The sequence below is a fragment of the Eleutherodactylus coqui genome, chromosome 13, assembly GCF_035609145.1.
Source record: "Eleutherodactylus coqui strain aEleCoq1 chromosome 13, aEleCoq1.hap1, whole genome shotgun sequence".
NCBI lineage: Eukaryota > Metazoa > Chordata > Amphibia > Anura > Eleutherodactylidae > Eleutherodactylus > Eleutherodactylus coqui.
The window spans coordinates 35,188,786-35,214,273 of NC_089849.1; the positions used below are offsets into that span (position 1 = coordinate 35,188,786).

Sequence of the window (25,488 nt, forward strand, 5' to 3'; positions counted from 1 at the left end):
GTAACGAGGACAAAGTCTGCACTTGTAAATATGGAAGAGACACTTTTTGTATAAACAGGTTTGTAAATGTAATTTAATTAAAGAACACTGAGGTTTACGTTTCCTGTTGTGCTATTTCACAAAGATAAAGCTGATACTTTACAACAACGCATCATTATTTCCTCGCTCCAAATGACGTCGGCTCCCTGGATAAGAGGTCACAAATGTAATTATAAACCAGCTGTACAAAGAACATTCCAAAAGAAATAAATATAAAAAGAAGGAAATCGAGTCGGTCCATTCGGCTACATACAACGCAGATAACCTAGAAGGAAACAATTCTGAAAGATACTTGGCCCTGAGCGGCTTCTACCCCTTCATGTATCCTAAGAAAGTGCATAAACTGATGACGTAACTGAGCGGTCTGGTTTGCATTGTGGATCAGCAGTTTTTGGACTTGTTCACATCCGCATTGGAGGTTCAGTTGCTGGATTTCGTAAAAAAAAAAGACAAAATAACACCGGATACAACGCTATTTCACCCTAAAAAAATACCAGACGCCCTTCTAGTCAATGGGGTCTGTTCAATCCAGTGTCCGTTTTTTTCCCCACTGGATGCCGCTTTCCTGTTTCCATAAGGGAGCAGGAAAACAGAAACCAAAAACCGCCAATGTGAACAAGCCCTTATATACGGGGCATTGGCTAATAGTACATCTCAGCCTCATATGAGGGGACAAGAGCACCAAACAGAAGGTATACAGAGTGATTTGACCAAGAACTATGCAAATCTTACCTGGTACCTAGAAATCACCTGTCCTTATTGCAACATAGAGGACCTTATTAACTCGGCACAGCTGAAAGGCAATGGTTCCATTCTGGAAGACAAGGGGCCACATCCAAGACATTTCAAAAAGACCCTCATATCCCCCTTCACATTGCTAGCATAAAAGACATTAAGGCAAACAAATCCTCACAGGATGGACTTTTGCTTTGATTTAAATCCCCCCCCCCCCCCCCCCCAATCGAATATTTCTAACATTAAAGAAGCGCTCCAGCAGTTTTGCTTCGATAGAATCAGCTATTAAAGTAATGGAGATGCTCTTGTATGGCAGCTTTAGTTTATGGCAGTCATGGGGTGTGGGTCTTCTCTTGGATATGGTTCCCCTAAGACTCGTTTCACACCGCCGAGTGCAATATTGGGCCGTGAAACGCTACGACGATTTAGCGAAGACAAGTTGCGAATCTGATGCAGATTTTAATACTTATATTTCAAGTGGTAAAATCCGCAGCATAAACAGGCAAACAAATTTCAAAAACCACTGTGGATTCGCTGCAGAAGCTTCCCACTCCACCTGCGGGAAAACCTTAAAGCCTCCGGCGCCTAGCCTGTACCGGAAATGCTGCAGGATTTCCACAGCAGAAATCCTGAAGTATCTCTGACCCAGAGGTACGTTTATACAAGCTGCAAGTTGGCCCAAGTTGATCAGCGCTTGTTCATACAGGGCAGATGGTTGGCTTTAGGTGAGGGGGGCGATAACAATTGTTAACACCATAGAGCTGTCAGTAGTTGGCCATACAGCTTTCCATTCACATGTGGAGATCTAGAGCCGACCAACTGATCTTTTGTACGTTCAGATGGGCCAAGGAAACAAGTGTCCGTGCCCAATAATCAGTCTGCTCATACAGGGGTCTCACGTATTTTTCACATGCGTATTGTATTTTTCATGCGCATAAAATACGCAGTACCCAGCAAATACGCATGTACATGTTAAATCCCCATAGCCTATATTGGCGCGCAATACGCACCAAGATAGGACATGCTGCTGCTTTTTATTTTCCATAGGCGTAATACATGCGTGAGGTCCAATAGAAATCAATGGGCTTTTGTACCTGGTAATATGTGGGACACATACGCTTGTCTGAGTGAGCCCTAAATGGACCAGAAGTCACAATGCAGAGTCTCAGTGTATCATGTGATGCAGCTTCAGCCCATTTCCCTTATGGAGAAACCCATCAGGTCAGCTCTTATAGGTAGCATGCAGGGAACAGCAGTATATAATGTGAGTGCGGGGAGGTTTATAACGGCAACTAGTTACTGTATGCACTTATATCACTGCCCTGCTCGTCCCTCTGCAGCATTCTATGTCTAATGGGGGGATATATAGAGAGGAACAAGGCTGGAGCTCGGTGCGGAGGGATTCGATATATGGTAGTTATTGCATACTGACAAGGGCAAGCTGTGGACGATTAGACTGGATGAGTGCCCATAATGAAAGAGTTCAACATGTATAGAAATAACTGAGCTGGTATGCAACTAAATCCGCCGCTGGTGAGAGAGCATGATATATGTGCTGGAGGGCTTCTTTAAATGTTCCCTTTCATATACCAATAGTGTATTTTGGATTACAATAAGAAGCCCAATGTCAATACAAGGATAATGGGGGATAAAGACATATTATACCATTTAGTAGCAAAAGTTATCCCTGATCACAGTCCGTTTCTGGTATTGAAGGGTTATAAAGACCCATAATGCTTAGCTTGCCCAGCTGTAATCTCTGCAACATTATATATGTGGAGTCCATTGAGGGCAACGTCCTTGTCTGATGAAAGAGGAATGGAAGAGGTCTCAATAGAGGGGATTCTTCAACTGGTGTAAGACGCTGCGTACAACATCACGAAGGGTCTAGAGAGAAAGGAAAGAAAAAACTGATTATGTATGCAGCAGTTTACTGACAGCCAACAGTAAACAGGCAGTTGATCATAGATGAAGGACTGCCTGTTGACACGGGCCGATCGTCGTTCGCCATTCACGCCTGCTGATACTGAATGACAAAACGATAAGCAAACAAATTATCGCTCGTCATTCAGTCGCTGGCAGCATTTTCAGTGAACGATTATCTTTCAGATTCCTGTGATCCAGGGAGAATCTGAATGATTGTTCCGTGTAAAGGGTCCCTTATACATTGCTTTCTTAAGTAGACAAGTGTACTTTATTATGATAGGTCAGTTATAGGGTCACCGTATATCAGACTTGTACACCAGCTGGCACTGCCGAATTTCTCTTCAGGTCCATATCTTCCAGCTGGTAAATGTAGGGTAGCTACATATAAACAAGCCCAATTATTGGGATGAGTTAGATCTCATTGCAGTGTATGTGCGAGGGGGGTATGTTCAGATGGCGTATTTGGCGAGGCGGTCAAATTCACGTCAAAACCAGTCTAAATAAACCACACAGAACACACAAGGTTTATAGGCCCATTTTTTTGCATTTGATGCGCACTTTGAAGTCCCACTGATTTCTATGGCAAAATAGGATGTCACCTTTTTTTCCCTGCGACGTGTATTTTAAATAATTACCAAGAAAATTGCCAGAGCCAAGCGACTAGCCTAATGGTTATACCCTCCCACACACAAAATAATAAAATTGTATACCTTATTAACATATATGCGCTCAAAAAAGAACAAAGGCGCTTTAAAATAAAGGAGTAGGTGGCTAAACTAGATCTGGATTGTGTCCAGAGGAATTTAGTGTATGTTAGCTAGGCAAGCTGAAAGGTATGATACAAGAGTGTGGGTTAATAGAGGTGCTCTGCAAGCAGCCTGATCATACGTTTCCTAGGTAAGCTGAAAGCGCATTTGTTCAAAGCCACTATCATATTCACACAGCATGCTGTCCTGAGAAAAAAAACGACTGCAGGCAGCCAATACTGGGACGCACAGGGTATTAGTTGATAGAGATGCTATAAGAAGGAGCCAAAATATAAGATTCAGTACACTGCTATGCTAAATATGTCTTAATCTCAGTTGTGATATAGGCTGGAAATATCTGAGAGATCTCTGTATATTCATATAGCATATGAGCTGCTGTGCTCAGGGGCGTAGCTAAAGGCTCATGGGCCTGGGTGCAAAATTTTATCTTAGGGGCCCCCAACTTCTCTTAACCCCTTAACACAGAGGTGTAACTTGAAGCTCCTGGGCCCTAATGCAAAACCTGTAACAGAGCCCTCTACTATAATGCTTTATTCATAGTACTGGGCTCCCTATATGGAGAAAAGAGGCCTTATGGGCCCCCTAAGGCTCCTGGGCCCAGGTACAACAGCATCTTCTGCATCCCCTATAGTTACGCCACTGGCTGTGCTAGTATGTTGTGCTGTTGTGTTATTCAGCATACTGCTATACTGATTGTGCATTAAACACAGTTGTGATAGAGATTAGCAATGTCAGAGTGGTCTCTAGTATACACACAGCATGCAGCGTTTTGGGAAATGGTGTGACGTTTGGCAGTCAGAGAAGTGTCTATTAAACAACAAAGAGACTGCCTAGATGCCTAGCTATCCATAAACATATATTGTGTAGTGAGCCATCCCTAAACCTATCTAAAACACATGCCCTCCCAACATGTTTCGTCACAAGGCTTTATCAAGGGAGCTCAGGTAGGCTATATAGGTAGCGCATTTTAAATAGGCGTTGGTCAAAAACACAAATCGCCAAGACTGCGACACTGGTTCCCATTACAAATCAATGGGATGCATAGTGCAAGCATATTTTGGCACGGAATACACGCCACTGGAACCTACCCCCCAAGGCTGATAACATACCTGTGGCTTACAGTGTTCCTCTATCCAGCTGAAGACGCAAGCTGACAACTCTTGAAAGCTGTTCACAGAGATGGAGGCATTGAAGGTCTGAAATAATGAGTCCATGATGCCCTGAAACACGCTGAATTTCACCTGATCAGGGACCTGGTCAGTCCCTTCATGGGGATTATTCTGATGAGCTTTAACAATCTGCTCATAATTCCTGCAAGCAAAAATACAATACTGTAAATATGTTCCTAAAAGGGGCATTCCGGAGTATAAAGCCATTACATGTCCACATGATAGGGGATAACGGCTTATCGCTAAAACTGCTTTCGGTACGCCTCTGAAGGACTGGCAAAGAAATGAAGCAGCAGTGCCCATGCATTTCAGTGGGAGCGCTGGATATAGCCAAGTTCAAGCACTCGGCCATCTCCAACACTTCCACTAAAATTAATGGAGTAGTGGGCAAGCATACTTGCTGCCGCTACATTATTTTGCCAAGTCTCTCAGAATCACACAGGATCGGTGGGGATCTCAGAAATTGCACCACCCATCAGCTGGTTGTCCTCTATATTGTGGATAGAAGGGATAACTGTATCCTACTGGAATACCCCTTTAAGGTGGAGAAACAGAACTAATAGGTCTATCATAAAAACTCACGATTTCATAATTTTCAAGGCCATAACTTCTTTTCGCAGGGTGGAAACTTCCTCCTCCTGCTTCTTCTTCTCCTTGTGCAGGAACTGGATGTAATCTATAGCTATGGGAAGAGTCACAGCGAAATTATCAGCCAAAATCAGCCAATTAAAGCGAACTTCCAAACCTGGACCAACAAAGATGGCTGCGCCGCTTCTCGGACTACCTGCCACGCACTGTACATTAGTATGCATCGGTAGTCTAAGACACTACATGCTGATCTGACCGGCCAGTGCTGCTCATGTGGGCAGCACTGATCAATCCAAGCAGCATGTCTTATATTAATGATGCATACTAACAATGTACAGCACTTACTATTTATAAATATGGCTAAAGAGGTTTTTCAAACTTCTATTACCTTTTTTTCCTAATAATTAATTTAAAAAAAAAAAAACATTTTTGAACTTAACTTTTTTTTTTTCTTTAGTCCCCATAAGGGACAAGAACTTGCTATGCTTTGATCGCTCCTGCAGTATGATGTAATGCCATAGCATTACATCATACTGGGTGGAATCTGACAGGCATCCTATCAAGCCACGCCACATTCATGGCTTGATAGGCACTCTGTAATAGCAGCCCTGCGGCCTTTTAGAAGGCCCCAGCTGCCATGACAATTGCATGGCAACCCGCGATCATCGCGGGGGGGCTGTACAGGACCCCTGAACAGAGGTCAGGGCATTTAAATGCAGCTGTCAAAATTGACTAGCATTTAAAGGGTTAACAGCTCCGATGAGCGGCGCAGATTATCGCAGGGCGTTAGCTGTAAGAAACAGCTGTCACACGCATTGTATGGAGCGAGATCGACCCACGATCCCCCTCTGTACATACCCCGCACCTGCAGGACGTAACTGTAGGCTCTGTAGCGTTAAGGGGTTAAAGGCTCTAGAACCAAAATAAGGAAGTGTTGGGTCCACTACGATCAGTTTAATTACCACATACTTAGGGCCCTTTTACACGCAACGCTTATTGTTGGATCAGCTGAAACTGAACAATAAATCTGTGTAAACGCTGCCAGTGACTGAAGGATGAATGATAATTCCTTTGCTTATTGTTCACCATTCAGTTTAGGTAGGAACTGTGACCGGAGGCGGGCGGAAGAGATCTCCGGCGCACTTTGCCTCCATTCATTGAACCATTAGGACTTCTGTGTGAAAGTGATAGTTGTTGGGATGACAAAGTGTCCCACGACAATGGTCTCGTGTAACAGGACCTTTAAGGGCCATTTACACCGAGCGCTTATCGCTCAAAATTCATTCAAACAGACAAAATTGAGTGACAATTGTCCTGTGTAAATGCAAAAACATCGTCTATGATTCATTCACTATTCGTTATCGCTAACCTTCAGTCAGCATAAATACCCTGGCTGGATCGTTGCGTGTAAACGCTCCCCACTTCACATAGAAGGTGAAGCGCTGAACGAGAAGCCTGCAATCCAGTGACAAGGTCTGCCTGTCTAAACGCTCTGCACAAGCGCCAACGACCTTAGTGGTGACGTCATCCGCTCGTGCAGCCGTTTACCAGACTGTCGTCCGGTCTATACGGGGCATTACTCTACTCTGTTCAAGGGATACTTTGAAGAGAAACTATTGAACCCTCATCTACATGACGGCACAGAGAAACCCATCTAACTGAAGTGAACAGCTTTTTGCTTTAACTTTTGCACTTCCTCCAATACCGGTCATCTGGGCCCGAACCACTTCTTCTGGAGCAGCCGGTTGTTGGATGTGTATGCGGCCTCCCCAACCTTCCCTTCGACAGAGGATGTTGCAGGAAGGAAGGATTGGGCACGTAAAGTGTTGTTGCCCAAGCCTTTTGTCCCCCTGGAGATAAGCCGCTGCCAGAGCTGCCAGTTGTGACTTCTCTACTGCCCCCTAATGGACGTTCAACCAAACTGAGCATTCATGTGCTTGGAGGGGAACTCTCTGTCAGCTGAGACGGCTATGGAAGGGGTGTGGTCACCTTAAGATGACTTAGTAAACTCTACAAGTAGTGAGCCAGAAACGTTACCATTAAGTCCGTGCAGTAGATTCTCATCGGTCAGTGCGTCTATGACTACATTTGTTGTTGGAGACACTGGTCAACTAATTGGCGAGTTGATAGCCCCCTTAAGCGCCATTCTCTAAGACTGCTATTACACGAGTGCTAGCAGCGGCCGCTAGCGTTCAGGGTTTCCCAACGATTGCCAAGTGCAGATGCAGTCCGGCAATTAGCAGTATCACACGAACATTAACCCTTTCCAATCTACTGTCTGACGTCTTCCTACATTCTGATTGAAGCTTGTACAGCTCCAATGTCAGAAGACGTCCGACAGGGTATTCTTACCGTCTATTGCCAGCCACTCCGCTGTTGGGGCCTCTCTGGCGCACAAACAGTGGCTTTAGCCAGCAGATGGCACCATTGTATAACAGCAAAAAGAGGAAGCCTTTTAGGAAACCCTGAATCCAAAATTGGATTGGAAAGGGTTAATGGTGTTTAAGGTCAAGGAAACAGTGTAAGGAATGACGATCAACGAGAGTGGCAGACATTTGTCTGGCCTTCACACAAGCCGATGCAGGATGTGTTAAGGACAAACGATCGTTTGGAGTACAAACCCTATATACTCGAGTATTAGCTGACCCGAGTATAAGCCGGGAAAACTTATTGACTCGAGTATATACTAGGTAAAAAAAAAAAAAAGCAGTACTCACCTATCAGCCGGCGTCTGTGTCCCCGGCATGATGCTGTCCCCGGCGGTGTGGCCAGCTGCTGCAGTCTTCTCCCCGCTGTCTTCTACCTGGCTTGCTCTTGAAATTGCCACCGTCAGCGCTATGATTGGATCGAGCACCGGCCAATCACAGCCGGCGCTCGATAAACCAATCACAGCAATTCAGAATGACATCATTGAATGGTTGTGATTGGTTTATCGAGAGCCGGCTGTGATTGGCCGGCGCTCGATCCAATCACAGTGGTGACAGCTGGGATTTTAAAAGCAAGCCAGGAAGAAGACAGCGGGGAGAAGACTGCAGCAGCTGGCCGCACCGCCGGAAACAGCATTGCGCCTGGGACACAGACACTGGCTGATAGATGAGTATTGAGGGTTTTTTTTTGTTTTTTTTTAAACCTCACTCAGGTATAAGCCGAGAAGGGCTTTTTCAGTACATTTTTTTGTGCTGAAAAGCTCAGCTTATACTCGAGTATATACGGTACATTTTTTTGACCACTTTTATTCAAATTTGTTTGGGGAGCAAAATATTCAATAAATAAAAAACGATTCTAGCAGTTTTGTTTTATTTTTAAATCTTTTCTTTTTTAATTTTTAATGGGCCTTCACTGTGCAGGATAAATATCATGATATTTTAGTACTTCAGACTTTTACGTACGTGATGATAACAAAGGGGTTTTGTTTTAATAGGAAAATGTGATGTTAATTTTTTCATTTTTCTTTTTTTAAGTTTAAGTGTTAAAACCTAATTAGATTTATTTAGGTTTTGGTTTTTTTCACTTTTATTTAGTCCCCCCAGGGAACTTGAATTTACGATCACTTGTATTATGTACTGCAATACTTCAGTGATTCAGTATATGGCAATTTTTTTTAATGTTGCCTTTTAAGCCCTGCCTCGGACAGAACTTGATAGGCCTCTCTACAGGTCAGCCCAGGAAAGCCTTCAGTAGGCTCCGGGGCTGCTAAGCTAATGCATCGGCACCCACCGATCTCACTGAGGAGGGGGAAGGGGGGGCAAGAAAGTGCCAGACGTGCAGTCAGCTTTGATTGCAGCACTTACACAGTTACCAGCAGCTATCAGAAACTGCTAATAGTGGCTGGGTACAGAACAAACTCTGTCCAAAGCCCACTCCATATACATTTAATGACCACCCGGAGCAAAATTTACATTAGGTGGTCATGAAGAGGTTAAAAGCCAGAAATAATCAGTGCTCGTTAGCCCAATAAACTTCTTAAATCGCATTTTCCCTAGACTGGATCTGGTCAGCTGACCGGTTCCCTTCCCCCTTCAGGAGACATACGAACTGAAGAGTGTTACATCAGCGAGAACAGTAAATATTACACAAGAGCGGGCAGTTTGAGGAGGAAGAGGATGAAATAGACTTACTCTTCTGCAGCACCACCGCCTTGCTGAGCTTCTGGGAGCCGACAGAGCAGTCCTGCTGCTGGCACGTGGGCACAATGGTCTGTAAATCATCATAGCCCTTCTGCATTGTGCGAGAGTAGAAGGAATTAGCAAAAGCTTCAACCACAACCGAGTCTCCTACCAATCCTACGTAGATGCGCTATAAGCTCCTTCATTTCAATGCACCCCCAAATTGTCGATTTTTTGGAAATTATCAAAAGTGTCTAGTTTGTAATAAATATGGCCGATCTGATCGCTGCCGACGTGGATATGAAAACGACAGAAAATGTTATGGAAATCAAGGCTCAACTCATTGGTAACCGTCAGGTTTGTTTTATTCGTGGGCTCTTGAAATGATCGATCTGTAGTGTAACAAACTGTCATAAACTCACCTCTCCCCCCCTCCCTGCATCTTCCACCCTGCTACTCAGTACTTCGTGCCCAGTGTTGGTTTACAGGCTGCAGCAGCCTGTGTACGGAATGTCACAGGCTGCTGCAGCCAATGAGAGCTCAGCAATCAAGTTTTGAGCTCTGTCACTGGCTGCTGCAGCCTGTAAAAAGTACGCCCCCTCTCCGCCCCTTGCCACTATTTGTAATAGGAGGGGGTGAGACGGGTTCGGAGCTAAGTCCCGTCGCTTCGCTCCGCCCCCGTCCTGCCACTCCCTTTGAAAACAGTGGCGAGGGGCGGGAGCTCAGTTCCTGCTCCTGGCTCTTCCATCCCCCCCCCTGCAGACAAGTTCACCGTATATCGGCTCGGCGTGAAAACCGAGCCGATATATGGTCGACTAAATCCAGCCTAAGAAAGCAGCTGGGATAGTGACAAATATGACACATTTGGGATAGCTACACATTAAGCACCTATTTTCCTTAGGTAGGCTCACAGGGTGTCCTCTCCTGGCAGTATGGGTCAATAATATTTATATAACTCCTAGATAAATCTTCCCCCTCCCCCGCCCTGCCATCTTAATATACAAGGTTGATGAGGTGAGGGGGAAGCCCAATCTGCTTCACCTGCCGGCAGCTGATATTTTCCAGCAACATGTTGTGTATGCAAGTTACTTATTATCCAAGATCAGTGACTCAGTGTGTAATGATGCAAAAAATTACTATATCAGTGCAAATTAACGTGATGGTTGCCGAGTGAAGTTGGGCAAGAGAATAATCCTGTATAGCGAGGGCTCTGCAATATAAGGGTTCAGCTAATAATGTGACCAAAGCATAGGACAAGGGACAGGCGTATGTCTCTAGGCCCAGGACGGAGCACAGCAAGCATACAGCCTGTACCGAGCGTCACGTTCCTTAGTCTCCACATATGGCGGCCTTCCTATGTTTTGCGCAATTTACAGTTGAGCTGCAGTGTAAATTACGGAGGGGCATAGCTGTAACATACCGTAGTAGCGCTTACCTTAATGGCGTCCCTCCGCTTCTGCTCAGCTTGTGTGTGGGCCTGCCTGCGCCTGACCTTATAGGCATCCTTGATGCTCTCCTGGCGGTAATCGCTATCCTCGTCATCTGAGGTGGGGGAACAAGCATTGTCGGTCATGAGAGGGGTGGAGGGGACACACATATAGATGGCGTTGTCACCCTAGAGAAAGTTCAGTGCAGTTTTTCTACCTCCTGCCGTGCAGCGTGTATTAGAATACAGTTCCCTATTAGGTTACGTGGTTTACTTGCAAGAAAGAAGTACAATGCCGGCTTCAAGGATAAAATGCTGTCCTGACCCAGTGCTCAAATCTTATGTAAACCTCACTGGGGCTGTGAAAGCAACTTGCAATAGTATTACATAGTGGCCATTCCAGTAAATGGCTGGCCATATCATTCATGGTTGGGTCTCCCAGAGAAGGAGCTGATCTGTGGGAGCTAATTGGGCCATAAGCTTCCACTTAAAACCGTCCGTATGAAATATGGCCACGTAAATGGTCCTATAGATTTATATTCGCTCCGCGTTACGGTCTGCAACATACAAACCAAATACGGAGGTGAAGTGCGTTCGGCTGAAACTGGCAATAAGGCATACAGCAAAGGGGTAGCGCCGAAAAATCAGCTGGAAACGCAAGCCAAAACTATATGACAGGAGAACTAGTGCCTTCGTACGTCTTACTAAAGCGTATGTTCACACACAGCAGATTTTGATCCCATCAATTGCATGGGTGATGTCTGCTGTAGATCTGCTTCAAAATTTGCATTAAAATACGCAACAATGGTGCGGACTTTGATGCGATTGTGACAAGGAATTTGATGTGTCAAATTCTGCACCATTGGTGTGGATTTGATGCGAATCTGCAGCGGATTTCATCTCATCAATTGAAAGTGTGAAATCTGCCACCGATCTGTGTCACAATCTGCACTGAATGCTGTGGATGTTGACAAAATCTGCAGAGGAAAATATGTGGCAAAAAAAAATAATTAAAAAGTCAACAAACAAAAAAAGTTCTAAATCACAGATGAATGTGGCAGATCATGATGAGGTGAAGCAGCGGGCATGTTGAATATTAATGCTCGATCCTTTTGTCCTCCCTGAAGATAAGCCACTGCCAGAACCGTCTGGTTGCAACTTTCTCCATTGCCCCCATGTAAACCACGACTGCTTACCTGAACCGAGCTTTCACGTGTATGGGGGGGGGGGGGGGGGGGGGGGGAGCCCGGAGAAGAGGAAGGTCTACGGGCATCTATACAGTGTCATTTACACTTCTCCTTTTCAGGGGAGAAGCCTCCAGGATCCAGCTATAGTCTATGCAGGCAGTGGATGGGACTAGCTGCGGTAGTATGTAGAGATAGTGGTGGCACAAGCATTGGCACCAAGTAACCCCATAAATAAAGCCATCTGTAATACACTGCAGGCTCTTCAGTCAAGTACTGCAGTTCTGACAGGGGAACGCTCTTACAAAACCCGACAAGTTTGTATAATCTGTGGGATGTATTGCACCAAGCAAGTGTTCTGGTTCTACAATCTGATTGTCAAAAATTAGGAAGACTAGGTAGAACGATGGAGAAGTAGGATATGAGAGGACATACCTGTGTTGGGTACAGAGGACGCGCTGGTGGAGCCGATGCTGTTCGCTCGGGACACTATGCTTCCTTTTCGTTCCATGATATAACCTGTAATGAGGAAACAATCAGTGAGCGTTTACCCCTCAGCGCACCAGGCAGCTAACGTGACAAATAGACATTCAATGTCCGCACGACTACAACCTCAGGGTGGACACTGTGGTCATATTGCTGGTATTGTACAGCAGGGTTCCACCTCTTTAGCTGATCTTACATGTAAACTACATCATTACTAATCCTGGGACATTCATGTTCTACATCCAGTGTTGTGTGTCCGATTCTCTGCAATTAATGTCTTCATGCTGGATAATCAGGACAGATAGCGAGTAAAACGGTTGCTAAAGCGTCTAAGATTTTGCAAATGGCAACAAGATTTTCCAATACTGTTGCCATTTGCGATTAGCCCTGCTGCTGCACAGCACGGCTGGAATGAGAGATAGTCCGTCACCATCTAGCAGGCGTGCCGCCTACAAGAGGAATGCTTTACTAACACATGCCGCACATAAAACCAGTAAGGATACAGATTGTAGGGCATGTCCTGAGCACAACACACTATATAGTCCCAAGGAACCTCACTGTCTTCCACGTGTCTTTATTGTGCTAAAATAGTCAAAATTATTTCATTATCCCATTTTAAGTCCAAGTAATACAATGTTAACAGTCTGTTATGTTGCTGGAATGCTAACCTGCAGGGGGCATCCATACCCAACACTCGGCCGCACTCTTAGACTATGTCCGCACAGGGCTGACTGTGCTGTGGTGCGTCCGCAGCCGCCATTCTGCAGCACAAAGTCCGCACCATTTGGTGTGGATTTCCTTTGAATAGATGGACTCCGCACCACAACTCCACGGCTAAAGTTGACCCGCTACAGGTTTAAATTTCACACGGCAGGATTTGCGCACTGATTTACTGCAGATTTCTTCCGCAGTCTGTTCACAAGGTTTCGTAAACCCCATCCACCGCGCTGCTACTGCAAGTGCCGCAGATTTTCTATGCAGAAAGTCCGGTTGAAAAAATCTGCAGCAAATCCGCCCGGTGGGCGCACGGTCTTACAGGGCACAGTGGACAGCTGCGGTGGCATCACGTGGAACCTGGCGCTTGTAATTGTGATTAGAAATAAGACACGGATGGCGACTCTTACCTGATTCCACCACATTATCACCGAACGACGTGTCAGACTGAAACACCACAAAAAAGAAGAGAAGAAAATCGTATTAACAAGAAAACTAGTTACATTTTTTTGCTTTATACCATAATGAAGTGTAACTTGGGGCAAAAGTTGAAAATCTAGCTTTGGGCCTTATGCCCACAGCCAGGTCAGATTCAGACTGCGAAATATCGCAGCGGAATCAGACCCGGCGCCCTACAGAGACCCCGTACTCACCTGTCCGTATCCGCAGTGAAGCGGCGCGCCGCGAAGCAGGACATGCCGGCGCTGGGCTATGACACATAAGCCAAGCGCATTTGCGCCATGAACGACATGCTTTTACACACATCACTGTACTCTTTGCACAGGACTCAGCTGTGCCTCGGGGTAAATGACTGTTTTAGCCCAATTAGTTGTAGATGTGTTCTTTTCCCTGCGGAATTGCACAGCGTATTGCGCAATCACGTGCATTGGGTGCGCATTTGTGCGCCTCCCATAGACTTCTACGGAGCCTTTGGTGTACAAACGTGCACTAAAATAAAGCAAAAAAAAATAATGGCAAAAACAAATTAATTCAATGAGGATGAACCTATTGAATCAATTAATTTGCGCGAGTCTGACCTAAAGCAGAGTGTGGCGGACATTAGGTCCTGTTCACACGCAAACAATGAGGCTCAGCGCGGATTTTCATGCTGATTTGGCCCCAGTCAATGGGGAGAGTCCACATGTGGACGCCGATGCAGCTTACGCAAGATGGCAAGTCATTTTTTTTCTGTACTGTATGAACTATGGCGCCAATTTCTACAGCCTTCAGTTTAACTGTACAATGGCGTGGATGTCCACCGGGTGAACGAGGCCGAACGCTTCTTACAATATGTAGTATTATTCTGAACAACAAAGATAAACAGAAAGAACTACAGAAAGTTTCCAAAAGTTTTTCAATCCATTCTAAAAGTGAAATAAAAGGTAAAAAGCAAAATACGGCAGAACCGAGTCTGAGCCCCATGAATAGGATCATCCAAAGCATGTACGATTTCCCCCACAGCGCAAATAAACCCTTTGTGTACCAGAAGGCTCAGTTCACGCTAGCATCACGGCTTCTGTTTATAACAGAGCTACCATGGATGTTTCCAACAGATCCCAACAATCCCTGACAAATCTCGCTGACTTATAGGGCCGGGTTGCCATATTTCCAGATGTCCGTTTTTTTTCTTGGAGGAAAAAGCGGATCTGATCTCATACTTCTTTATGGCCCGTGGCATCTGGAGCAGCACTTTAGACACAGGCGTCTTCCAGGGGTGGATAGAAAAATGGCCAAGCAGGAAGTTTTTGGCCGACGATAAAGTTTGCAAAAATGTCATCAGTTGTGTCCGGTTAAGGTGTAAAACAACCGATCCAGAAAGGGGTCATTCTCTGTGTGGGGCTCACTGTATAACCTGGAGGAAAGGGTGTGGATTGATGGAGAGATGTGATTATAAGCCGGCGTTGGTTTTTAAGCCGGCTGTAACATTAGATGGGATCACTACCCGACGCTGGTTTTTAAGCCGGCTGTAACATAAGATGGGATCACATGCCGGCGCTGGTTTTTCTGCTGGCTGTAACATAAGATGGGATCACGATCCGGCGCTGGTTTTTCTGCTGGCTGTAACCTAAGATGGGATCACGATCCGGCGCTGGTTTTTCTGCTGGCTGTAACCTAAGATGGGATCACGATCCGGCGCTGGTTTTTATGCCGGCTGTAACATAAAATGGGATCACGAGCCGGCGCTGGTTTTTATGCCAGCTGTAACATAAGATGGGATCACTAGCCGGCGCTGGTTTTTAAGCCGGCTATAACATAAGATGGGATCACGAGCCGGCGCAGGTTTTTAAGCCGGCTGTAACATAAGATGGGATCACGATCCGGCGCTGGTTTTTAAGCCGGCTGTAACATAAGATGGGATCACGATCCGGCGCTGGTTTTTAAGCCAGCTGTAACATAAGATGGGATCACGATCCGGCGCTGGTTTTTAAGCCGGCTGTAACATAAAGACGAGCGAGAACCTTACGATTCTCTCTCGTCGTTCACCTGCATTTAAATTGAACGATGATCATTCAGTCTCAACGGGGCATACGAGAAGGCGAGAGAATATAATTTAAAGTCCGCAACTAGACGGCTGAGTGTTGAAGTGAGTTCCTACTTGCCCAACCATCTTCCCTGGCCGATTGTGATCCAGCGCGCCGACTTCCCCCCCTAGTGGTTATAAACCCCTTATGCCATCCATACGTCACATTGGCGGGGTGTCTGCTCCCAGTAATAGAGGCTAGTGGCCCGTTACGGTCGTCTACAATGACAAAAGGCCAGAGTTGCTTCCATGGGTAGTCAGGGAATAATACGGCAAGAAGCCTGCTCACCTTCATGTGCTGCGCTGTGTGCACAACAACCACCAGAAGCCGCAGCCGTCACCAGGAGCCCCCGTTGATAAGGTGCGGCGATTCCTCCCTCCTCGATTCATAGAGATCTGAAACTGAACCAACTGCAATGATGAAATCCAGAATCGTTTACCACGAGTAACACGAGGCGCGTTGTGGAGCGGATCGCTTCTTCCTCAATCCTAAGCCACGCAATCGCGTCAGCAGAAAAAGCCACAAAAGTACATATTCTATACATACACGTCATGTTGGGTGGAACCGAAGTGCAATCACACGGAGAGCGCCATTAGTTCTCGGTATCATTAAAATCAGACCATTACGAAACCTATGACAGCGCTGTACACCGCAATACCCAAGATGCTAGTTGTAGTCAACAGGGTACCGTACATACCGAGCAGTGTAGAGGTAATCAACCTCATGATACAGGGAGGTCAGCTGATCTCAGCATGGATCAACCAAGCCAGATCAAGATCACATGATAAACAGAGAACGCCGAATTGGTGAATGTACCTTGTTTCCACCCAAGATAAATAACCAATAAATATATTAAGTATTGTACTTCTTTTGAGGCTTTTTTGCGTGCCTTTGGATTGAACAAGAAGCGACCACAAGGCGCCTCCCGGTAAACCATTCGGGATTTCATCATTGCTTCTGGTTCAGTTTCGGATCTCAATGAACCGCAGAGGGAGAGCAGCACCGCAACTTGTATCGCACGCAGCACCAAATATCTGAATCCGCAGTACGATTCTACACAAAGATCCGCCGGGAATTCTGGATGGGATTTTCGCACGGATTTTGGCGCAGACTGGAGAGCTTACGTGGAAACGAAGGAAATCTGCTGTGAATTATCTGCAATAAACGGGGCTCGTTCTCATTCGCGTTCCGTTTTCCTGCTCCGTGCAGCGCCCCCTGGATGAACAGATCCGTCTTACGACAGAACCGAACGGACCGTATTGACTAGAATGAGATCAGTTCCGTTTCCGTTCAGCCATCCGGCATTTTACCGGACGAACAGGTTCTGCGTGGAATTTTTTTTTTTCCGGCGGATCTGCGACAAAAGTTCTGAAAGCAGATGTGAACATTCCATCGGGCTACATCTACAGGGGCGAGGATCTACAGGGGCGAGGATCTTGCATGGGTTTTCTGCGCTGCGAGACGTATGAATATGAGGACGCTGCGAGGATAAAAATCGCAGTATGTTCTATCTTTTGGCGCTACTCTGCTCCGCAACCTGGGAGATGCAGCAATGGCGTAGCTCGCTGTGGCACGTCGTTTGCGTGAATCCCATTGACTTCTATGGGAGTTCTGGAAATGGTATAGCACAGGGAGAACGCAAATAGCCAACGAGCGAAGTTAGTGGTGGGGGGCTGTTCAGTTCCATTATAGCATGGACCCGTTTGCCCCGCCGCAGGGATTCCCCTTTTCTGTTCCCCGCTGCAGATACAGCAGCAGCCTCATCCGGCAGATATGCCATAGATGTCAGACACGGGAATACCCCGTTATGGACGGTGACGCTACTGTATTTTGGCGGCGTTTTTGCCTCTAAAATACGGACGTTCCAGAATAACCCAAACTCAGAGGCTCGTAGATTCCCATGATGCTCTGGGTGGGGAGAGCCGCGGTCAGGCAGGGCACATGTCTCTTGCACGGACACAAAAAAACAGCTGAAATATAGCGCGTCACCAGCCAGAGAACCGCAGAACGCCGGAGAGTATAGCGCAGCATGCCGGATATGATGGAAACCAGGCAGACTCGGTAGAGCTAATAGGGTTTTGTGCCCGTCACGTGGCGGTACGTCTCCTCTGACAGCGCCAAACAGCAGCCATGAAAAGCTGTTTAAATAAGGCTGCATTCACATCCGTGGCGGCGGGGAGCAGGAAAGGGGAATCCCTGGCCGAACGGATCCGTACTGTGACGGAACCAAACGGCACTGCACGGACCCCATTGACTATAGTGGGTTCCGCCGCCCCGTACGCATCTCTTCCGCCGCCCCCAAAGCGTATATTCTACCCTTTGCAAACGCATATTCCCGCAGCCTCGCACGCGTATATTCCCGCAGCCTCGCACGCGTATATTCCCGCAGCCTCGCACGCGTATATTCCCGCAGCCTCGCACGCGTATATTCCCGCAGCCCCGCACGCGTATATCCCGCAGCCCCGCACGCGTATATTACCGCAGCCCCGCACGCGTATATCCCGCAGCCCCGCACGCGTATATCCCGCAGCCCCGCACGCGTATATCCCGCAGCCCCGCACGCGTATATCCCGCAGCCCCGCACGCGTATATCCCGCAGCCCCGCACGCGTATATCCCGCAGCCTCGCACGCGTATATCCCGCAGCCCCGCACGCGTATATCCCGCAGCCCCGCACGCGTATATCCCGCAGCCCCGCACGCGTATATCCCGCAGCCCCGCACGCGTATATCCCGCAGCCCCGCACGCGTATATCCCGCAGCCCCGCACGCGTATATCCCGCAGCCTCGCACGCGTATATCCCGCAGCCTCGCACGCGTATATTTAGACCCCTCGCACGCGTATATCCCACAGCCTCGCACGCGTATATCCCCGCAGCCTCGCACGCGTATATTCCCGCAGCCCCGCACGCGTATATTCCCGCAGCCCCGCACGCGTATATTCCCGCAGCCCCGCACGCGTATATTCCCGCAGCCCCGCACGCGTATATTCCCGCAGCCCCGCACGCGTATATCCCGCAGCCCCGCACGCGTATATCCCGCAGCCCCGCACGCGTATATCCCGCAGCCCCGCACGCGTATATCCCGCAGCCTCGCACGCGTATATCCCGCAGCCTCGCACGCGTATATTTAGACCCCTCGCACGCGTATATCCCACAGCCTCGCACGCGTATATCCCCGCAGCCTCGCACGCGTATATTCCCGCAGCCCCGCACGCGTATATTCCCGCAGCCCCGCACGCGTATATTCCCGCAGCCCCGCACGCGTATATTCCCGCAGCCCCGCACGCGTATATTCCCGCAGCCCCGCACGCGTATATTCCCGCAGCCCCGCACGCGTATATCCCGCAGCCTCGCACGCGTATATCCCGCAGCCTCGCACATGTATATCCCGCAGCCTCGCACGCGTATATCCCGCAGCCTCGCACATGTATATCCCGCAGCCTCGCACGCGTATATCCCGCAGCCTCGCACATGTATATCCCGCAGCCTCGCACGCGTATATCCCGCAGCCTCGCACGCGTATATCCCGCAGCCTCGCACGCGTATATCCCGCAGCCTCGCACATGTATATCCCGCAGCCTCGCACGCGTATATCCCGCAGCCTCGCACGCGTATATCCCGCAGCCTCGCACATGTATATCCCGCAGCCTCGCACGCGTATATCCCGCAGCCTCGCACATGTATATCCCGCAGCCTCGCACGCGTATATCCCGCAGCCTCGCACGCGTATATCCCGCAGCCTCGCACGCGTATATCCCGCAGCCTCGCACGCGTATATCCCGCAGCCTCGCACGCGTATATCCCGCAGCCTCGCACGCGTATATCCCGCAGCCTCGCACGCGTATATCCCGCAGCCTCGCACGCGTATATCCCGCAGCCTCGCACATGTATATCCCGCAGCCTCGCACGCGTATATCCCGCAGCCTCGCACGCGTATATCCCGCAGCCTCGCACGCGTATATCCCGCAGCCTCGCACGCGTATATCCCGCAGCCTCGCACGCGTATATCCCGCAGCCTCGCACGCGTATATCCCGCAGCCTCGCACGCGTATATCCCGCAGCCTCGCACGCGTATATCCCGCAGCCTCGCACGCGTATATCCCGCAGCCTCGCACGCGTATATCCCGCAGCCTCGCACGCGTATATCCCGCAGCCTCGCACGCGTATATCCCGCAGCCTCGCACATGTATATCCCGCAGCCTCGCACGCGTATATCCCGCAGCCTCGCACATGTATATCCCGCAGCCTCGCACGCGTATATCCCGCAGCCTCGCACGCGTATATCCCGCAGCCTCGCACGCGTATATCCCGCAGCCTCGCACATGTATATCCCGCAGCCTCGCACGCGTATATCCCGCAGCCTCGCACACGTATATCCCGCAGCCTCGCACGCGTATATTCAGACCCCTCGCACACGTATATTCAGACCCCTCGCACACGTATATCCCGCACCACATACGCACGGTGATAGTAAATACATATTATCGTTAAATACATACATTGGCGCATCAGATTCTTCTATGGATTTGAAGGCTGCCCGTTGACGCAGCGGCTGGTGTTGGCGGCGGTCCTCGCTACGGGCGCTGGGTCATGGTGAACCTTGTGGGGCGATGCTAGGGTCCCCCAGCAGTAAAATTATATTAGGGGCTCAGGGGCATGGCAGGGGCACCAGCTGGCAGCACATATGGCTGCTATACCCCTCCATACGGCTAGACGGCCCCGCGGTGCCTGTACCTCCTGCCCCACCGCCCGGCCTGCCGCTGCTCCCCGAGGGCCGTCACCTCCCCCCATCCCCGGTCTGTCCTGCTCCGTCCGCCTTACCTTAATCCAGTCGTCGGGTGATGCTGTGCCCGCTGCTTCCGACATCCTGGCCCGGCACAGACCTCATAACAAGGCCGCAGCGGAGACGGGCTGGGGAGCGCCCTCTGCCGGCCGGAGAGGGGAGGACACACCGAGGAAGAGGAACCATATCCGTCCTGCCTGGAAGCACAGAATCAGCAGGGGATGCCAGGGAGCACCCCCCATAACTATGTGCCGGTCACTACAGCCCCTATATAACTATATATAGGTCACTGCAGCCCACATAACTATATATAGGTCACTACAGCCCCAATATAACTATATATAGGTCACAGCAGCCCCAATATAACTATATATAGGTCACTACAGCCCCAATATAACTATATATAGGTCACAGCAGCCCCAATATAACTATATATAGGTCACTGCAGCCCCTATTACTGTATATAGGTCACTGCAGCCCCCATAACTATGTGCCGGTCACTACAGCCCCTATATAACTATATATAGGTCACTGCAGCCCCCATAATTATGTGCCGGTCACTACAGCCCCTATATAACTATATATAGGTCACTGCAGCCCCCACAACTATGTGTCGGTCACTGCAGCCCCCATAACTATGTGTCGGTCACTGCAGCCCCCATTAAGGCTTCCTTCATTCATTGGTTGTGCTTTCCCATTATTTTTTACCTTCCCGCCTTCCATAAGCCACCGCCTTTTCATTTTGTCCGTTACCGCAGCCGTATAAGTGCTTCTGTTTTGCGGGACGAGTTGTATTTTTTAATGGTACCATTTAATGTGCAGAAAAACTTTTACGCATTTTTAAGTGGAGAGAAATAAACAAAATTCAGTCTCTCCATTTTGGGGGGTTTAGTTTTTCTAAAAAGGAAATAAAATGTTTTCTTAAATAATAATTGCTTGTTGTGAGATCTGTAACGTTTTTGTTTTTTCTGCGATTGGGCTGTGTGAGGGCTCAGTTTTTGCGGAGTGAGCTCTAGTTTTTATTATTACCACTTTTGGGGTGGCGTACGTGTTTTTGATCATTTTGTTATTTAAATATTTTGGGAGCCAGGATTTCCCAAAATTAAAAAAAATCCCACTTCATTTCATTCTTTTTTTTTTGTGGCCTTCCCCGCCAGGATAACTATTGTGATATTTTCATAGTTTGGACCTCTATGTACGCAGTGATACCAAATATGGGAGGTTTTTTAAATTGTTAAGTCTTTTAATAGGAGAAATGGGAAAAGTATTTTTTTTTACTTTTAATACTTTTTACCTGTTAAAAACACTTTATAAAGGCCCCCTGCACACAGGCGGAAATTCCGCGGCGGAATTTCCCGCAGAATTCCCGCCCGTGGAAGCTTCCATAGGATTGCGTTAGAAAACACAATCCTAGGCAGACAGCTGCGATTTGTCCACGCAAAATCGCGCGTGGAAAACAAATCGCAGTATGTTCTATTTCTGTGCGGGTCTAGCAGAGCCCCGCACAGAAATGTCACTCCCCGGCCAACGGCTCCGCTGTGCGCATACGCCGGCTGGCCGGCAGCCGGCACATCAAAGAGCCGGAGCCGCGGGAGAGGTGAGTGCCGCGCTGGTCCCTGCAGGGGCTCGGCTCGGGTCAGGTCCCGCTGCGAGAATCCTCGCAGCGGGATCCGACCCGGTCATCCGCAGGCAGCCTAAATCTACTTTTACACTTTTATTTACTTGAACTCGCAATCATTTGATCGCTTGTACTATATATCGCAATACTTCAGAATTGCAGTCTATAGCGCTTTGTGATGTTGCCTTACGACTCCCTGCCATCTATGTGGGGGGCCCTTCAGTAGGCTTCAGGCTGCCATGCTATGCCATCGCCAGTTGTGCTGCAGGGGGTGCCAATGGTGTGTGGGACAGCGTCTCTTTCCCTCCACTGCTGCTGACCTTTTAGACATGCGGTCAGCTTTCACGGTGGCACCTAAACAGTTAACAGCTGATAGCCGGCAGGTACAGATCGGACTCTGCTCCGGGTCCACAGGACATTGATAGGCATTTGGCTGTAAGAGCCATGAATTTCATGGGTTATTTTAGGCCAAGGATGGCTTTACATGGGACAAATATGGTCCAAATAGTCACTCGACAGTGCGAACCCGTCCGGCATCTTCTGTGAGCGCTGCGGCTGTGTCGGCTGGCACTTCGTCACGCATGTGCAGTAGGCGCCGCTGCTCTCCAATGACGCGTATCCCGCAATGCTTCCGCAGTGCTCATTACAGAAGTGCAGTGAGACGACTTCAGTGGAAGCCGGACGTACGTATCCCCCACAAAATAGCAGCATGCTGTGATTTCTCACCTGCGAGCGGAAAATCGCAATTGATTTCCGCTCGTGGGTGGGAAATCACATTTTGCCATAGCATGCTATGGGCTGGATTTGCTGCGGGATCCGGAGGCCGGAATCCCGCTCCAGATTTCACAATGCAAATCCGCAGGAGGCCTAAAATCACACAAACAGCCGTTCAAACTTTGCAGCAACTGTTTTGAGCAGCTGTCAGGCATTTCTTTGCCCAACAGTTATCTTGTGTAAAAGTATCCTAACGGGTACTAAGGAACTAGAGATGAGCGAGCACGCTCGGTAAGCTCAGTTACTCGAGCGAGCCTCGCTCATCACGAGTAACTGCCTTTTCCTCTGAGCGTGCTCGGGGGGCGGGGCGGAGGGGAGCAGGGGGGAGAGTGAGAGAGATCTGGAGGCGGAGTATTCAAGTTCCATTACCAGAAAGAGAATGAGGGCTACACGCAAGACTGCCGGAGTGCCGCAGCCCAGCGTGAGTGACCTGAACACCGACTGCTAGATAAGTATTGGGTTTTTTTTCATGTAGTGTAGCTAACCGCTTATTTTCAGGGGACGGCTTATATTTCAGACACCCCTCCCCCCGGAAAAAAAAAGGGTAGGGCTTATTATTGGAGTAAGTCTTATTTTTGCGGGAACACGATAGTAATCCAATTAGACCTGATAAAAAATTAATTAAATTTGAAATTAAATTTTGGATTGGGTCTGTTTTGTCTTGAGCTTAGTACCTAATATCTCCCACTTCTCTTATCCCCTCTTTATTTTTAATTAGGGAAAGATAGGGAGAGGCAGGTCAGCTTCCAGTGTGGGGTCACCCTTTTTGGGGCAGGTACTCTGCTTGCTCATCCAAATAGCATGCAGCTAGTTTTTTGTTTTTTTTATGTAATATGATTACTGATCAAATTGATTTAAAGGCTACAGTACACTTTTCCACGAATACCTGCGGAATTGAAAATGACTTAAAACCTGCTTGCAAGTCCGCATCAAAATCCATTGCTAAACCTGCAGCTAGAATTCTTGTGCTGCAGATTTGTCTGTGTCTTGCAGCGTAAATTTGTCCCGTGTGAAAGCCTTCTTAGGGTACTATTACATGGGCCTTAGGTCATTTGAGTAATTGCTTCAAAGAGCAATTATGGGCGACCATCGTTATGACCCAACCGGGCAAGTGAGCTTAACTTAAAACCAATGACTAAACAGGCAGTCGATCATCTATGAATAACTGCCTGTTTACTCTGAATGGAGGCCGGCGTCAGGAAGCGATCTCCGATGCAGTCACCTCCATTCACTGAGCGATGATAATCGTTGGGACAACTGTCGGGCACTTAAGCAACCGACAATTGTCCTCTACAAAAGTACCTCTACAGTAAACATCTGTTTGCAATGTTGTTTCCTGGAAATAAAAAAGCAAAGAAGACACCAAAAAAGCACCCTCCTCAGCCCCAAAGAACAGGCCCCTCTGGAGAACTAGCCGCCTATTTCAAAGAAAAAAATCAACAACATCCGAAAAGAAATCTCTGAAATATACATGGTTAGCCTCGTTCATGGTCTCTCCAGCACTGCAACCATCACCCAATCACTTTCTACATTAGAACCAAGGACAGAGGAAGAAGCCCCCAGACTGTTCTTCGATGCTCGCCGCACCACCTGAGCTAGCGACCCTCTTCTCTCTCACCTCTTCCGGTCCCTTTACCCAGCTGTCATTACCCACCTCACCACCATCTTCAACCTCTCCCTAAACTCTGATATTTTCCCCTCCTCATTCAAATACTCCATCATATTCCCTCTGCTGAAGAAATGGCCCTTGACCGAATAGATGCTGCCAACTATGACCCATCTCAAACCTGCCCTTCATCTCCAAAATACTAGAATGCCTGGTATATTCCCGTCTCACATGCTTTCTCTCTGACAACTCTCTTCCACCCCCTCCAGTCCGGTTTCCGCCCCCTACACTCGACCGAAACCGGCCTCACAAAAGTATTAAACGACCTGATGAAGGCAAAGTCGAGAGGCTGCTACTCCCTACTAATCCTCCTTGACCTGTCTACTGCATTTGACACTGTTGACCATGAGCTCCTTCTCACTATGCTCTGTTTTATTGGTCTAAAGGACACTGCTCTCTCCTGGTTCTCCTCCTACCTCTCTAACCGCTCTTTCAGTGTCTCCTTTGCTGGCTCTACATCCCCCCTCTTTTCCTTGCTGTTGTGGTCCCTCAGGGCTCGGTCCTCGGCCCCCTCCTCTTCTCTATCTACACAGCCCCAATTGGACAAACCATCCACAAATTCGGCCTCCAATAAAACGCTGACAACCCCGAACTATACACCTCTTCCCGTGACATCTCTGCACCATTCCTCCTGTCTCTAACATCATGTCCTCCCTTTTTGTCAAACTTAACCTCTCTAAAACTGACTTCCTTGTCTTTCCGCCCTCAACCAGCCGACCTCCTCTCAACATCTTCATATCAGTATCTGGCACCCCCATAACCCCCCAGACAGCACTCCTGCTGCCTTGGAGTCACAATGGACTCTGATCTCTTCTTTACCCCCCACATCCAATCTCTGGCCCAAACATGCCACATGCACCTCAGAAATATTGCTAAAATCTGGGTGCTCCTAACCACGGAAAGACGCCAAAGACACTCGTTGTCGTCCTCACCCATTCCCGACTTGACTACTGCAACTCGCTATTCATTGGCCTTCCCCGCATCA

At 48.2% G+C, this 25,488-nt stretch overlaps 1 protein-coding gene across 2 annotated transcripts; it reads right to left on the reverse strand.

The window, feature by feature from the left end:
* Positions 1-990: 990 nt before the first annotated feature.
* Positions 991-20,588, reverse strand: MLX (MAX dimerization protein MLX). Of its 2 annotated transcripts, XM_066587533.1 has the most exons (9): positions 20,484-20,566; positions 15,951-16,063; positions 13,551-13,587; positions 12,376-12,459; positions 10,766-10,872; positions 9,343-9,442; positions 5,219-5,318; positions 4,577-4,778; positions 991-2,661 (listed from the first exon to the last, which is right to left on the reverse strand). In XM_066587533.1, the coding sequence occupies exons 2-9, from the start codon at positions 15,954-15,956 to the stop codon at positions 2,605-2,607; spliced, it is 693 nt and encodes a 230-aa protein (XP_066443630.1). In that variant the 5' UTR covers positions 15,957-16,063; positions 20,484-20,566; the 3' UTR covers positions 991-2,604. The 2 variants fall into 2 exon arrangements, with proteins under 2 accessions (XP_066443630.1, XP_066443629.1); XM_066587532.1 differs by lacking the exon at positions 15,951-16,063 and having other exon boundaries at positions 20,484-20,588.
* Positions 20,589-25,488: the final 4,900 nt, after the last annotated feature.